Consider the following 16,195-nt stretch of genomic DNA (forward strand, 5'->3'; position numbering starts at 1 on the left):
TGCAGTCTAAGTTACTGCTTCTCTTTGTGCTCCCAAAGTTAGTGTGTCAGCTGTCAGTTGTGAAAAGAAAAAAACACCACGAAGTCAGTGTATCGCTCTGCTGGCACAGAGCAGAGCTAAAGCCCGGGGCAAGCAGCCCCCGGCTCGGTCAGTTCCAAGCCCGGCTGTGGTTTCCAGAGCCCCGACTACCACCGCTCTGGCTCCGCGGCTGGGGCTGAGCCAGAGCCAGCCCGTGCTCCCCGACCCCCTCCGTGCGCCTCACCCGGGCGGCGGGGCGGGCAGGGGGGCCCGCCGGGGGACTAGGCCGGCCTGCACGTTCCTCTGCCTCTGAGGTGAGAGCCAGGAACGAACGACGGACACGGCTTGCTAACCCGCATCACTTAAACCGGGCTGCTTGACGAGCGCCTTTATGACCCGTTTAGCCCTTTTACGGCGCCGCCTGCGGTGTATGAGCATACACCAGCACCCGCAGCAGATCGAGAGCAGCCCCCCCAGCACCGCGGTAGCGGCGCGGCCCCGCGGCGGGCGGCACTGCGCAGGCGCGGCTCGCCATCGGGGCCCGGCGCTCGGCACATCGATTGCTGCGGGAGCGGCTGTGCTGCCTGCGCGCCCGGGGCGGGCCGGCCGCTATCTCGGCGGGAGGAGGTGAGCCAGGCGGCGGCGTGGGGCTGGGGCTCGGGCCCGGCAGGGCCTCGAGGCCGCTTCCGGGCACTGTCCGAACCGCCGGCCTTGGGGCCCGCCCGTGTGGGGAGGGTAGGAGCGGGCCGGGCGTGCGGCCTGCGGGACGGCGTGCAGCCCCGGGGCCTGTCCCAGGCCTCGCGGCGCGGGGAGCGGCGCCGGCCGGCGTGTGCTGCGCTGCCGGTGGACCCGGGGCAGCAGCTCCCCTTCCTGGGGGCCTGGACCGCGCTAACGGCTCCTTTGTGTGCTCTGCCCCCAGGCCGGTCTGCAGCCGCCGGGAGGATGGACATCAGGCCGAACCACACCATCTACATCAACAACATCAACGACAAGATTAAGAAGGAAGGTACGGGTGCCTGCGGGCCGCCTCCGGGGCGCGGGCGGTGGCACCGGGGCTGGCTGCGGCACGGCGCCTGGCGCTCCCGCAGTGCCGCGCGGGGCGGGAGCGGGAGCCAGGCCAGCGCCCGGCTGCGTGTCCTGAAGCAGCAGCGAAAGGCAGTAAACGTGGCACAAAGCTTAAGCCGTTCTGTAAGGCAGGGGCCTCGTTTGTAAGGAAGCTTCTTGTTGCCCCTCTGCTGTAGTTCTGTAGCTAACCGCATAGGTTCGGCTTGCTTGTCGGTAACTGACAAGAGGACCAGTGAGAATATCCGATGGATGCTAACAGGCCCGTTGGCACGTGTTTCGGTGGTCAGCTGTCCCCTTTTGCTGTAACGTGGAACATCTGCGTGCTCCTCCTTTGCTTTAGCACCGTGCAAAAGCAGCAAGCATGGCATGAGCTGGCCTGCTTGGCATCGTAGTGTTGGAGGCACTGCCTTGCAGTGATTGCAGCCCTCTCTAGAGAGGTAGAGTTTTAGAGTTCCTTGAGGTGTGCTAGAAAAACCCAAACCAACATTTTCTGGCTGCATATTCAATGTCTGCATAGGGCCATCCACTTTATACTCGTGCTTAGCTTGTAATCTAAAGCCATCACAGTAACTTGTTATGATTTGTGAACTGAGTGGCTGGATAAGACTAGAGCTACTTAAACGTTTCTTCAGGGTGGTTTAGAGACAGATCTGAAAGTATAAACAGCTTTGCTGAGAAATTATTAACTTATCAAGATGGTTCTACTGAATAAATTTAACTTGGGGCTTTGTTTGTAGCATGTTGTGCCCTCTAAACTAGTAAGTCCATAATGAAATTGTGTGGTTATGATTTTTAAATGTAGGGTTTCAGATTACCTGTAAAGCTTATAAACGTGTGTTCTTTTTTAATATAGTTTTGGAAGTTATTTTTAAGGAAAGTGTTTAGATAAGAAAACTTTAAAAGGAAAAATATATAGTGCTGTGATTGGTCAAGAGCAGCTGGAGAAAGTGACAGTGGGCTGGTATTGCCAGGTCTTAAGAGCAGTAAACAAGAGGCACTGCTCTTAATGCTACTGAAATATTTCAAACGTAAGATTTGAGAGTTAAAATAGTTATGCAATACAGAGGATTTATTTAGCTTGATTTTGATAAGATTAAGGTTTAATTTGGCATGTAGTGAGGTGATTTTAAATAATGAAAATAAATCTGTTGCCACTGTAAGGTACAGTGTGATCATACAAACATGCACTCTGATCCAGAATATGAAAAAAAATTATGTGCGTGAGAATTGAATAAACAGTTACAAACAAAACTTCCAAATTAGCCTTCAAGTAACTATTTTGCTGTGTTCTTGCTTTAAATCGTACCTCTTTACTATTGCGTGTCACAGTATTGATTTTCTGATCAGTCTTTGATGATTGTCATACCTCGTACTTGAATGTGTTAAAGAGTGTGTATATAGATACACATGTGTATGATCCAACGTGTATACATATCCTTCTGTAATCGTTATTCTCTTACAATGATAGACTGGACAGCGGTACCACTTTTCAATACCTGAATACTTGCGATGTAAAACCAAGCGTTAGACGCCAACTTACAAAAACTGGGCAAATAAGCTTGTGCTCATGTAAGATACCACTGTGAGAGTTAAAGCTGGCAAAAAACATTGCTCCTGAAGGACATCCGTAAAGTGGACATTTGCGTGCATAGTATTATACTTTTATATGTATATAATCTATAATCTGTTATGGTCTGTTCTTTGTGTATGGTCAACAGAACTGAAGAGATCCCTGTATGCGTTATTCTCACAGTTTGGTCATGTGGTCGACATTGTGGCTTTAAAGACTATGAAGATGCGAGGACAGGCTTTTGTTATATTTAAAGAACTTGGATCATCTACCAATGCTTTGAGACAACTACAAGGCTTTCCGTTTTATGGGAAACCAATGGTAAGTTATTTTGTTAGCTTTTTAAAGAAAAAAAAATTTCCACAGTACAATACAGCGGTTTGGTACTTGCACTGTGTCAGTTAATTATCACGTGCACTTGTAATTGTGCTGTTATGCAGTGATCTCGCATCTTGATGAATATATGTATTTATGCAAGCTAGAAGGATGCCCGAGAGACTGTAGTTAAGACACACAGAGGCTGAGCTTAGCATTTAGGTCTCCTAAGTGATGGCTTTATGTTTTTCTATGCTGGATTAGTTTTTAAGCTCTTAAATACTTGTGTTTTACTCACCGTGTCTTCTGTTGAACTGATTAAATTCATTCTGTAATGTTACTGAAATTAGGCGCTTTGAGTTAAGCTTATCTAGAGTAAGCTTAATGACTATTATATTTTTAATAAATAGTTAGAATATGAGGCTTCCTTTTTGAGGTAACAATGAGTAGGGTGAAGATCTCTGCAGGTTTACTTTCTAGAAATCAACAGGTGTGACCAGTGATTTGTTTTTTAAATAGATGGCTAAATCTGCTTGTGTGTGCATTGGGTCACCAAACTAAGTAACTGAATTTCAGTATAACTTCAGTGAAACAAAGACACTGCTGGCTGATAGAAAGGGATTTAATAATGTACTCGATAACATGCAGAGTAGTACAATAATTGACACATTGTTAACTGCTTGGATGCAAATGGCCTATTTGACTTCAGTGATAGATGATGTATTAATACTGGCTTTCAGCTCATGGCTTTGAGCGCTAAGGAGATCAGACAGTTGTGTGGCGAGGCCATGAGCTTTTTTCATGAACACTTTCGGATTCTCTGATTAAAACCTTAAAAAGGAATCATGTAAGCTCGGTTCTGTCATGTACCCTTAAAGAGCTTTGTGCTCAGTAAAACTCAATAGGAAATAAAAAGATAAAGGCTTTAGAAGCTTTCAGGTGTACTTCTTTCTTTGAATATTGCCTGCAGCATGCATACTCTTAAGCCCTAAAGAAAAGCATTTAAAATAAAAGTCTTCCACTGCCGTGTAGTTTTGTACTGAGGTAGTCTCTGACAGCAAAAGCGATAGGAATGTGTGCAAATATACTGTTGCACACCTCTATACACATAGGTGAATCTGCTTACCCCCCTGACTTCTGCATTGGGCGGCCCTTGTCAGAAAAATCAATACTCTTGTGCTGCTGACACAACTTATGCAATCAGGTTTGGGCCTTTCTATTTAAGAAGTCTGAATTTTGCTGAACTCAGTCTTCTGCAGAGATCTGAAAATCACCGTAAAATTTTAACTCCCCTTAGAATGGGGTTAAAAAACTCTCAGTTTTTTTTAATAGAAGCTAATGCTAGTTTTGTCAAATTTCTTTATATTGCTTTGTACATGTTACCTCAACAACTGTTAAAAAGATGCTATTAGATGAATAGGGTTCTGATTTCAATGAGTTATAATTAGCAATTTCCATCTTAGGTGGCTGGGTTTTTTTTTTTAGTTCCGTAGTTGTGTTCAGAATTAATTATGAGAATTAGATACTCTGTAAGCATATCTGCAGTTTATAACAACATTTTTAATACAAGAAGTTCCTGCAAAAAAATATGTAAATGCACAGTAGAACACAGTTAACGAAAGTGGTGTAAAAGGTTCAGTATTACCAACTGCAAAATGTGCTGATTTGGTGGTTTTTTCCTTTTAAAAAGCGTATTCAGTATGCAAAAACAGACTCCGACATAATCTCTAAAATGCGTGGTACTTTTGCTGATAAGGAGAAAAGGAAGGAAAAGAAGAAGGCCAAATCTCTGGAGCAGTCAGCAAATGCACCAAATAAAAAAGTTATCCAGGTAAACTGCTTCTCTGTTTAAAAAGAAAAAAACAGACAAACACAAAAGCTATTTTAAATTAATTTTTTTTTTAGGACTTAGGCATTTTCTTTTGGTACTTCTCAATTCCCTGAATTGTGGTCTATTGATATTTAATGCTCTTGAGCGCTCACTAGAAGTTGAAGGGGAGCGAGCTGATTATGTAGTCCTTGCTATTTGGGTTTAGGGGGGGGGTGTTGTTGGTTTTGGGTTTTTTTTCCCATATTACCAGATGAAAATGAAGATTTTAGGTTAAAGATTTTAGATTAAAGGGCAAAGGTACAATAAACCAAAGTAAAAACTAGCCTGTTTTTAAAAAAATGAAAAAAAAAAGAGGAGGGATGTGTGCTTATCTTCAGTGCCAGCTTGAAGTGCTCAACCAGCTTTTCTATTCAGTGTTTTAATGCCCTATTTGCTCTATAAGCAATGATAAATGGGAAGAAGGTCATTCATCTACAGTTAGATGAAAAGGACATACCTATTTTTCTCCTATTAGGTATGTCCTGTCTAGGCCTTCATTTTCAAAACTACTTCCTACCTGTCTATTAAACTAAATTTTATAATGTGGAGAAACAGTGATTTACTGTATCTGCCAACTCAGCCATTAGTAGCATCAGATACTACTGATGTTTTTTCTTCAAATGCCTGGGTTTGGAGTTCAGCAACATTAATGTGCTTTATGTTTCCCTGTGGGAAGTGTCTCCTAAGCAACAAATGTTCTTTGGATTGTAGCTTAAAAAAACCTTAACATAATTTGAGTTGTACAGAAATATGGTGATGTGTGCTTAGATATTTCTAACAGAAAACTATTTTGTACTTACTAGGGAGCAACACAAAATTCAGCCAGTGCCCCAGGGACTGCAGCACAGAATCAGCAGGTAATGCTTCTTTTTTGTGTGACTAAAAGCACTAATGTTTAAAAGTAAGATTTGCTGTGAATAATGTTTTTTTACACATGGAAATTTGAGGATATATTTTCCAGCTTCCTTTATGGTCTGTGAGACATTGTCTAACAGCTAAATCACAGTAAAACAAAAGAAATCCCACTTTTACTATTACCTGGTTGATATGAAATGCAAATCTGCAGTTTCTTATTACTGTATGGAAAACGGTATTGTTAACAGATCTGACTTTATTCTTAAATTTGGATTGTGTTTATTACCAGTTCAGAAGTCTTCCCTCTCCCGCCGTTGTTAACAAATGCCCTTTAATTTGTTTTGTTCTAGTAGTAGAAAAGGAGAAGGACGACTACACAGGGTGCCAGAATATCTGCCTAACAGCTTTCTCTCAGGAGTTCAGGGGTCCTCTGCTCACTTCTTTATTCTCATAAGTATCTTACTTTCCAAAGGATTGTGTAGAGATGTAGCAATGACTCCCTACTCTTCATTCATCTTGTGTGCTCAGTGACCTTCTGAATGGTTCACATGTATTAGAAGTGGAGGTACTGAAGAGCCAGAATTTGCAGGAGGGCAAATACTATAGAAGAGTGTCTTTGCCTGTCTTACATCTTTCTTGAGTACTGTCATTGAGAATTACAATCATAATCCACAGGATGTCTTGCTCCCAGTCTGGGTATTCTTTCAGGTATCATTTGCAACAAGGCACAATATGTGTATGTCAGTTTGCATTGAAGCACAACACTAGGTCTTTGTTTGAACTTGAGAAGTTTATTTTCTAATGGCACTGCCTGGAAAAATTCCATCAGCTGAAGGAAGTTGTTCTGCTGAGTTATTAACTTACTTGGCACCATTATGAGGGTGTTTGAAGATGTGGTGTCCGATTTCTATTTAGGTGTCTTGGACAGCACTGCAGCAAGCACTCGGGCACCTGGGTCCCACCCTGGCAGTGCTGAGAGTACTGCAGTATCAGCTGCTGAGTTGCGGACTTTAAGTATGACATCTATAAGAATACGTTACTGTGATTTTTGTGGAAATAAGAGCCTCTCCAAATTCATATATCCTTGTAAAAGAGACAAGGGGCTCTGCATATTGCATGAAGTTACGCTGAAGTCCAGCTAGCGGTGTTATGAGCAAAACTAAGGATATGCAAGTCATGGTTCAAATAATCATGCAGACAGACGCAGGTGTGTATAGTCTTCTGAGCTTTGATCTCTTGTTGTTGCAGGTGCCTGATAACCCACCAAACTATATCCTTTTCCTTAATAACTTGCCTGAGGAAACAAATGAGATGATGCTGTCCATGTTATTCAATCAGTAAGTTTTGAATAAAGGACCTGTCCTTTGAATTCTTCTGTTACCTGTATGCTTTTCCTCAGTTGGCAAGCTTACTTTTTAGAAATAGGAGCTTCTTCTGAAGGTATTTAGGGTTTTTTTGTCTTGCTGCCAAGATTGCAGATGTCAGTTCTGATTACTTGGTTCAGAAAGGAAATACGATATTTTTCATAGCTGGTTTTGATTGTGTTATCTATCACCAATCTGCCTGGGGTTTAAGATGGTGACTGTAATGTTAAAGACTTTACGACAGCAGGAGCAGTTTTAAAACTAGTTTTAGTTGCTTCTGCATGTGCACAAGACTGCTTAAATTACTTCTGTGTAATGATCCTTAGTTGAGCCATGGTTCTAAGGACTGAGCATATAAAACCCTTCAATTTAAATCTTTCATTAGTAGTAACTATTATATTAGTAGATGCTTATCATAAAGTCTTACGGCTACTGAAGAGAGAGATATTATCAAACTAGGAAATACTATATGACTTTTTTCACCTTATTTTAAAGGTTTCCTGGATTCAAAGAAGTACGCTTAGTGCCTGGGCGCCACGACATTGCATTTGTGGAGTTTGAAAATGAGAATCAAGCAGGAGCTGCTCGAGATGCTCTCCAAGGATTCAAGATTACTCCATCTCATGCCATGAAAATCACTTATGCAAAGAAATAACCGGTTGCTCCTATAAAGGAGTTCTGTTGATAGTTGTTTTTGTAATACAATGATACTTTGATCAGCTAGCATGTGTGCCGTTTTCTGCAGAAAACCTAAAACTTGAGTAAAATTGCTGCAATGGCCAGGACACATGTAGGATTTCCGTGGATCTACTGGATAGTAAACTTTTGTGTTGAAATACTAATTTTTATAAAATAAATTCAGTTGATGCTGTTTTCAAGCCATGTTTTTCCTTGAATCTTTCTTATTGTTGATCCGTTAGGCTTGCAGGGTTTATTCACTGTATTGGTTTAACTACTTTTAAGGTGACACTCATTTCTCAGAAGTGAGTGCTGGAAAAACAGCTGTCTTTCCAGAGCAAAAAGCGTGAGCAGGAATACTAGATACCAGCATATTCAGAATAAACACTCAATCTTCAGCCTCATTATTAGGGGGACAGCTGCTTTTCAGTAAGAATAATTTTGTCACTTAAGAAAAACAATTTATCATTAGTGGTTGTGTTTTTTTCAGGTACGGGAAATTGGTTAGTTTGACAGCACTGTTGTTCAACTTGGTTTTTTTCTTTATAATGATGGCTGGTAGTAGAAGCAGGTTTGCAGAAGAATCATAGAAGTTTATCTGTTGTCTTCTCTTCTGCACTTTCCAGCCCTACTACCAGTGACTTTATAAATGGTTTAGGAAGAGCTTTCTGGCTCTTTATGAAGACAATACAGGTGAGCCTGATGGTCCGTTTTTAGGCAGGTTTTTCCAAAATACATGTCCTGATGCATCTGGGTTTGTTGAGGTTTTGGTTTTGTGGTTTTTTCCATTTGTCAAAAACCTTTACAGGTCCTGTGTTACATGAGATACACAATGCAGTGAAGTAATCAGATGTACAACTTGTAACTGTTAGAAACAATTGGGTGCAAAAGTCACTTCAAAAGCTGAAGTGTTTTGTTCAGATGATGGAAGACCCAGAAAGATATTTTAGGTTGAGAGAATAATGAAGGACTATTTTTGGTGAATCTTGGAGTAGCTGTTACATGGTGTTGGCTAGGATTGCAGTCAGAGCCTTGAAGATTAGTGTTTGAGAGGAAGCAGTTGCGCAGTGCTTGTCATGCATGTTGCACCATACCTCGCTTCTTCAACACTTTCTCTGTGAGGCCAGTAGTTACCCTTTCAGACAAAGAAGCAATGGGATAAAGTTAGCATGGTTTCCTTTAATACTTGCCTGAACTACTTCTAAAGTAGGTGATGTTTAGGCAAGAAGCTACAAGGAAGATGTTTTGCATTGTAGCAATGGAGGCAGGAGGAAGGATGCCAGAGACCGACCTTTCATCTGTTACTGTGGCTTGGTGCAGTCCTTTCCTGTGTTGTGTGGGCTTGGCTGTAGCTGCAGAGTGTCTGCCCTAACTTGTGTTCTGAAGCAGTTGAAATCTGACTTAAAACTATCCGAAGTGCTGCAGCTTCAGGGAAACATGATTGCTTTTTATAAAATCTCAGCATACTTTGTAGTTCTGACGTGTTCACTCAATTCCTGAGCAAGTGCTATGTTATCTGTAAGTGTAAAACCAGCTACATAAACCACCTTTTTTGCACAATACCTGAAAATTTGAAATTTCATCTTCCGCTCCCAGAGTATATTGCAAGATAATGTGCATTCCACAGTCGTCTCCATTACTGTCTTATCTCCATATACGTATTTTTTCACTCTCCAGTGATATTTTTTGTGTGTGTGATTTTACAAATACTCTAATACTTGCAAGTGAAAATCATTTCAATGTGCCTGTAAAGTAGCAAAAATGGCTTTAGTATTCCATCATGACCCTTACGTATTTCCTTCTGCAGTCATAATTTTATTGGTATTGATTATGCTGTCTTTGCATCCCACTAGTCTCTGTATGTGAGACTGCCATTGCATACAACCACTCTTAACCTTGATTCGCTTGGAAGGGTTTGTGTGGAGCTATCTGCCAAGGAAGTTAGGTGCTGTGTGTGGGAAGTTGGCAGAAGGAATAATGGACTGGAAGATGGGAGGATAATGTGGTGAAGTTAGCTGCGTAACAGGAAGGTCGTGCTAGAAATTGCAAGATGCGCTTTCTGTGAAAGTGTGGGATTTTTGATGGTGGCTTCCTCTGTTCTGCTTGTGGACTCAAAGCTGGTAGAGCCAGCAGCTCTTCAGGCCTCCTTGTGAATCCGGAGGCACCGGCTCTCTGGAGCACTGTTTGGGGAATTTCCAAACTTGCTCTTGGTCACTTGTAAGGATTGATCCAGACCAGCATTCTGTAGCCTGACAGCTGTGATGCAAATTGCTTACAGCACAGTAACTCCAGTTGTTGTTCCTTTTGTGCGTGTGTGTGCATCTATTAAAATACTCTCTAGAAGTCTTGCCTCCTGTGTGCTAGGACAAGTTTTGGGAAGTTAGATGAATTCTAGATGTCCTCTCCAAGACCTAAAGAAGACCTTTTAAGTCAGCCTGTGTCATCGTATGTTGTTCAGCATGTTGCATGTGCAGTCTCAACTGAGCTCAGCTATATAAATAAAAGTGAGATGATTGCCATCCTGGCAACCTGCGTATTTTGCTCTCGACTGTGTCTCCCTGTGGAAGGGATCTTGCCTACACAAGTATGTGGTGCTTGAACTCATAGTTTTCAGATTTAAACTGCTGACTTGCGGGGGGTTTTTTACTCTTTTTCAACTCCCTAATAGTTTGTTTACATTTGCATCCACCTGTTAGGGTCCTAGTAGGTTCTGTAAACCTTAACAGGGGAATCTGTGCCACAGAGGGTTTACAGTCCAGTGAAGATTATGTTTGTCAGTGAGTATTTATGAAAATGAAAAACTTTAGGATTTGCAAGCATGTAATTTCCTTTAGCGCTTACCAGGGATTGACTTAATTTTCACTCTCAAACTTTGCTTTGATTAAGGTAAGATTAAGACAATGGACAACTACAGGAAGGCTTAAAATGTTAAAATAATACAGTTGCTGATTGAAATGTTAATGCAGAATAGCCTTGGGAGGGGATTCAGCTTCATGAGTGGACCCTGAGGTCTTCCTCCCGCCTGCGGCTCCTCTGGTAGGGTGGAATGTTGCTCTGACCCCTTCCCATTGGCGTGGTGTGTTTGTCCAGGTGCCTGCCGCTTCCATAAAAGACGGAGATCACTGGACCCAGCACATTCCACAAGTGCTGCAGCAAAGGAAAATGACACGTGTTCATTGGGTGGTTTTACTTTTGTGTTTTGGATTAATGTGTCATCTTGTAACTGGAATTTTTATGGACAAGCTTGCCAACAATAAGCTGTGTGCTGATGACAACTGTGTCTGTAAGTAATTTAGCATTAATTTTGAGGACAAAATAGCCTCAAAAATGACTGGAGTTTGCAGTAGTGCAAGGGAAAACTATTTTGTTTATTTAGGTCTATTATATTTGCATTGGGTTGTCAACTGTAAAAGCAGAGTGGGAGGGCTTGTGTGGAATGGCATATGCAGTTTTACTGCAAAAAGGGTTTTCTAAAGGACGTTATTCACTCAAGTGAACGGTAAGTGTATAGAGGAGGATTGTAGATTCCACTGTGATGAAATGACACGTTCTTAAGCTGTTACTTTGCTTACTGAAGAACACAAAACTGAGCAGAAAAAAATCTTGAAGACTATTGATTTCAGCATAACCTACTTTTATTTGTAGGAATAGTTTTATGCATGTGCATACCAGCATACACGTATTTATGTTTCTCTCTAAAAGTATGTATTTTAATTTGTCCATATCATGTTTTTTTTCTAGACACCATTTCCCTTGCCAGAGCAGAAGAGGATTATAACGCTCCAGACTGCAGATTCATTAATATTAAAAAAGGGCAGTTGATTTATGTTTACTCAAAACTAGTGAAAGAAAAAGACTCTGGAGAATTCTGGGCTGGAAGTGTAAGAGAAGATACTTGTGTATATGAGCAAACCAGAAGTAGATTAACACACATTTCTGTCAAGAAATGGATGTTAATGCTGAGCTATTGTGGATTTTAAAGCAACTTAGTTTTCAAGACAGATGTTTAAACTTAAACTGATTGAGGAGTCTTGAAGGTTTTAATATTTTTTTGAATGAAATATCTATATGGTAGTTATGAACCTTAACAGAAGAGCTCAACAGTTCTTTTCTGCGGCTTTTTGCTGATGGAGGAAAAAGATTTTATCACAGTTAATCATAAAACCCTTAAATTTAAGGGAAGCAAAGACAAATATTAGCTGCATTTATTTAAAAATTCCAGATAAACTCTTAAGTGGTATTAATTTACTCCAACAAATATATGCCTCTATCAGAACTTTTGTAAATGGTTTGTTTCATGTGCCAGCTAATTGGAAACTAGGAAATCTAAAATGAGAGTAAGAAACACTATTAGTAACTGCCTTTGACTAAATCATGAACTAGCTCAAACCAGAAGAGGACTGTTTTAAGGCACCTAATTATACATCTCCTTGCTTGAAGGTTTATGGAGAACAGTATGAAGACCATATGGGGACAGTTGGTTATTTCCCTAGCAGTTTAGTCTCAGAACAACATGTCTATCAAGAAGCAAATAAGACCGTTCCTACAACGGTAAGGAATTTGCAAAAGCCCAGCTGGCTACATAATTATACTTGGCTGTGTAATGCTAATTTGCTGTAAAAACAAATCATAATTGTGGCAGTTGATTGTAGAGTATCACAGATGCTTAGGGATCCAATCTTTGGGCCTTTATACAGGCAAATAGCATCAATAAAATCCCTAACATAAGCTCTGATATTGCAGACATTACAAATACTGCATTAAGGGCTTGCTTCTATTAGAGTTCCTGTTGTTTTGAGTAGTATTCCTTCAAGGCCATGTAAGTTTTACCTAAAGCTAGCTTTCTTAGAGTCTGGATATTGTGCCACATACTTCAGTAACGTACAAGGGTGCTTTCTATTAATTGTATGTATATATGCACACTGTCATACAGAACTTCTGATTTACTGAAAGTATGCTTGCTTTCTCAAAACAAAGTTATTGGTATGTCAAAAAGCTTTTGGAAACATGTTAGTGTTCTGTGAGTAAGTAGGTGTATTTCTGAAAGGAGGATTGTCCTAGTAAGGTACAGAGTGTCTCATACACCAGACAATTCATAATTTTACTAAAGATTGGAAACACTTCACAGAGGATTGGAAGAGGAGGGTCTTTTCTCAGAGACTGGTGTGATTTGGCTTACAATTAACACTGGTAGCTTATGTCCATGCTTAGAAACAAATTGACTGGTAGGTTTACAGTAATTACCTTCATCGATACTGAATATTCAGCTATATGCTGTTTTGAAGCATATAGCAAAATAAGATTAGTCTTATCTGGAGTCTTTCATCCTAGGTCCAGATTATAAAATGGGTTTCATTAACACAGAGGAAATAAGTGAAAGGAAGAATTTTGGTTCCTGTTATCAGTTGCTAGGATTTGCATTATAATGTGTCAGACAAGCTTTATTTGAGGAAATGTGAATCTCTGGTAAGTGATTGCTTCTCTTGACACTACATTAGGTTAATTCTGAATTTGGCCCAGGATCACTGCAGCAATTAGTCACAGAACATGAAAGAATGACTAAAGTGTGTTTCTAAGCTTTTTTTCTCAACAATATGACAGTCAGCCTGCTGTATGGCAAGCTGAACTGGAAGCAGAGGTAGGGTAAAGCTATGGCTTAGCCGGTAGGCTGACTTGGGGTCCAGAATGGACCATTGTCAGGCTGCAATGCGGAACTTCAATGGAAAATTTTCATTCACAAAACTACTGACACAGGCTTTCACATTGTTTTACCCTTAATTTGCATTCTTGCTATGCAGAAACTTTGCAATGAAAACGAAGGGTGATACAGATACGTTCTTTTCCTTGTTCTGCTGCTCTCTCAGGTGTATATTGCAAGTGTGACTGATGGGGAAAAGTGGTGGTGGGAGCAGCTGCTGTGCTGGAGAGAAGCCTGAAAGAGGGTGTTAGCCTGGGGGTCTCTGTGACTCTGACCTTCCTTTTGTTTTTTTTTTTTTTCCCCAAAAAGTAACTTTTGCTTTGGAATCAATATATGCCATTAGCTACAGAGCCCTGCTAATAAACGTTTCTGCCTGTATGCTTCTCTCAGCATCCTTTTGTGCAGCACTAGGTAATCCATGCCTGTTGGTTGCTGTTTAAGCAATAAATCTTAGGTATTTTTTCTCCGTGCTGCTACTTCTGAACCATTGAATCACATTGAATACAATAGACTCAACACAATAGACTGTGTGTACTACAAAGCAGTGTTGGATTGCCTGCCTTCCCTCGATAACTTAAAATTGGCCATTTGCTGGCTAAGATGAGAGTACTTTCATTACCAGTAAGCATCTGTTCTGAAACAGTTCCCTGTCTTTTGCTTCCAGTGGACAGCTATATGTGATACACTGGTCTAATGTAAATGTCGTACAGTTTGAGCACCGCATTGTGATAATTCCCTGTAGCAGAATAGAGCTATACATAGCCATATAAGATAATAGCAGGAAGTTAGATGAAAGCAATATGCTGTGGAAGTCTGTCCCATGCTGGAAGTTTTCAAGCAAAATGCTAGTGTTAATTTTCTAGTCACATTTCTCTGTAGCAAGTGTATCGCATATCCTCAGTCTAAGGCATCCTTTTCATGTGTGATTAGGAAGTGTTTTTAAGGATAAAGGGTTACATATGACTGATAAATCCAGGTATGTATGTGGGAATACAAAAGAAGAGAGAAAAAGGAATAATTTGAAATGCAGAGAGAAGGCCTAATTGACTCTAAAAATTTATGGCAGGAACAAATCATCCCATAAAAGGAGTCAAAGGACAAAAGACCTTTATCTTTTCCAGAATGCTTTGAGTATATTATAGTGTATTTTGTGTTTGTGTCTACTCATGTACCTTTTGGGGGGATGATAAAGGAACATTAATCCCTCAATAATCTCAAAACATCTTTCCTTTTAACTCTCTTTTTCAGGACATTGATTTCTTCTGTGAATAGTGCTGAAAGTGGTCAGGTAATCTCTCAGCTGCTAGCAGGGAGAACTGACATGAGGAAGCCTAGATGCCTGCCCTGAATACACAGCCCTTCCTATAATGGATTACTGGTTTCACAAACATTCTTCTTTAACACAAGAAAGTTTTCTTTTTAAGGGGAGTGATTTTGGATGAGGGAAATAGTCCCACAGAGGATTTGTTCTTTAGGAGTTTTTTTTTTTTTACCTGCGGATGCTTTGTTGCTTGTTAATAAATCTAATAGCCTTTGAATTGTTGTAATTCTGTGTAGTTATAAATATGCTATGTATGGGATTATATGTTCCATCTTGACCTGCATTTTCCTGCCATAATTTTACACCATGCATTAGATATTAAAAATATCTTTCTTGGACTTGCTGGAATAAGTAATTTTTGTTGCAAGAGCTATCTGATGACTGAGAAAGCATCAGTAACTAAATTCGGGCTTTAGCTGTGTGTAGAAGAGTATCTCACCTGCTGCGTGTGTGCTAGTATGGTATATTCAAGCCGAAACCGTGGCTCAGAGCCACACACTGAAACAGGGGGATGGGGTAAGGCGGGGGGAAAGCACCTGGGCTGAGCCACCCCCAGGTCGGAGGCAGCCCTGTCCCCCGTTGCTTCCCCTGAGCCCTGGAACAGAGAGCCCTGGAACAGAGAGCCCTGTCAGCCGCTGCTGAGTTCGAAGTACAAGGGCTGGCGGAGGTACCCTGCTGATCCCTCTCTGGCTCGAACAGTCGGGCTGCCAGTACTGGGATGCCTACGATGTCGTGGGGAGCCTCACTGATGGAAAGAATGAGCAGATTTAATTTTTCATAAACCCGCGCTTTTCCAAGGCCACAGGACAGAGAAGAGTACCCCGCCTCAGGAACCAAGGTCTGACTGCCCCTGCGAGTGCCATCTTGTGGCGGCCCCGCAGCACGTGGGGCCTCGCCTGCCCTCGGAGCGCGCCCCGCCCCTCAGTGGGCAGAACTTTCCAGAAGGGCGGGAAGGAGGGCCCGTCCGCGCGGCAGCCTGTGGGCAGCGGGTGTCCCGTGCCCCGCGCCCCTGCGGGCGGGCCTGGGGAGAGGGGGGGCTGCCTGAGGGGACAGAGCCACCCTGAGGCATCGTGGCTTTGAGGGTGGTGGATGGCCCGCTCTGCTGGCCGGCTGCTGCCTCCATCCAGGACAGGGGCTGAGTGCGAGGCCGTGTCACTCAACATTAAACAATGCCCGTGGCTGAAAGCAGTGGTGGTATTCAGCCTCTGCACTGTCAGGCCTCAAAAAGTGAGTTCTTTGAGTAAAATTTCATGATTTGGCAAGGTCAAATGACAGAACGTTTTAGGACTAGCAGTACTTGCATTTGTCAAAGACCTCTGTCAAGGTTGTCTATGAGCAAACAGCTCCTTTTTAACCAGCAAAGTGTAATTTTTTAGCTGGATGGGCCCCACAGCACAGCTTTGCAAGACGAGGCGTTTGCAACTGCATGCATTCATTTTAA

General features: G+C 41.8%; 2 protein-coding genes across 3 annotated transcripts; both read left to right on the plus strand.

Moving 5' to 3' along the window:
• The first annotated feature begins 530 nt into the window (after positions 1 to 530).
• On the plus strand, positions 531 to 7,935 carry SNRPB2 (small nuclear ribonucleoprotein polypeptide B2). Of its 2 annotated transcripts, none has more exons than XM_040612143.1 (7): positions 531 to 645; positions 938 to 1,024; positions 2,802 to 2,974; positions 4,659 to 4,799; positions 5,642 to 5,695; positions 6,942 to 7,030; positions 7,553 to 7,935. In XM_040612143.1, exons 2-7 carry the CDS (start codon positions 961 to 963, stop codon positions 7,710 to 7,712), a joined length of 681 nt encoding a protein of 226 aa, XP_040468077.1. In that variant the 5' UTR covers positions 531 to 645; positions 938 to 960; the 3' UTR covers positions 7,713 to 7,935. The 2 variants fall into 2 exon arrangements, with proteins under 2 accessions (XP_040468077.1, XP_040468079.1); XM_040612145.1 differs by lacking the exon at positions 531 to 645 and adding an exon at positions 663 to 753.
• A 124-nt stretch (positions 7,936 to 8,059) lies between these two features.
• On the plus strand, positions 8,060 to 15,058 carry OTOR (otoraplin). The gene is made up of 4 exons (XM_040612146.1): positions 8,060 to 11,018; positions 11,477 to 11,616; positions 12,176 to 12,286; positions 14,682 to 15,058. The coding sequence occupies exons 1-4, from the start codon at positions 10,898 to 10,900 to the stop codon at positions 14,703 to 14,705; spliced, it is 396 nt and encodes a 131-aa protein (XP_040468080.1). The 5' UTR covers positions 8,060 to 10,897; the 3' UTR covers positions 14,706 to 15,058.
• The last annotated feature ends 1,137 nt before the right edge of the window (positions 15,059 to 16,195 follow it).

Source organism: Falco naumanni, chromosome 12 (genome assembly GCF_017639655.2).
Source record: "Falco naumanni isolate bFalNau1 chromosome 12, bFalNau1.pat, whole genome shotgun sequence".
Taxonomy (NCBI): domain Eukaryota; kingdom Metazoa; phylum Chordata; class Aves; order Falconiformes; family Falconidae; genus Falco; species Falco naumanni.

Excerpts from the sequence above, each read along its gene's own strand:
- OTOR (XM_040612146.1), top strand. The coding sequence starts at position 10,898 with ATGACACGTGTTCATTGGGTGGTTTTACTTTTGTGTTTTGGATTAATG. Across the intron at positions 11,019-11,476 it reads TGCTGATGACAACTGTGTCT|ACACCATTTCCCTTGCCAGA; the intron begins GTAAGTAATTTA and ends TTTTTTTTCTAG. Across the intron at positions 12,287-14,681 it reads ATAAGACCGTTCCTACAACG|GACATTGATTTCTTCTGTGA; the intron begins GTAAGGAATTTG and ends TCTCTTTTTCAG.
- SNRPB2 (XM_040612143.1), top strand. The coding sequence starts at position 961 with ATGGACATCAGGCCGAACCACACCATCTACATCAACAACATCAACGAC. Across the intron at positions 1,025-2,801 it reads CGACAAGATTAAGAAGGAAG|AACTGAAGAGATCCCTGTAT; the intron begins GTACGGGTGCCT and ends TATGGTCAACAG. Across the intron at positions 7,031-7,552 it reads CTGTCCATGTTATTCAATCA|GTTTCCTGGATTCAAAGAAG; the intron begins GTAAGTTTTGAA and ends CTTATTTTAAAG.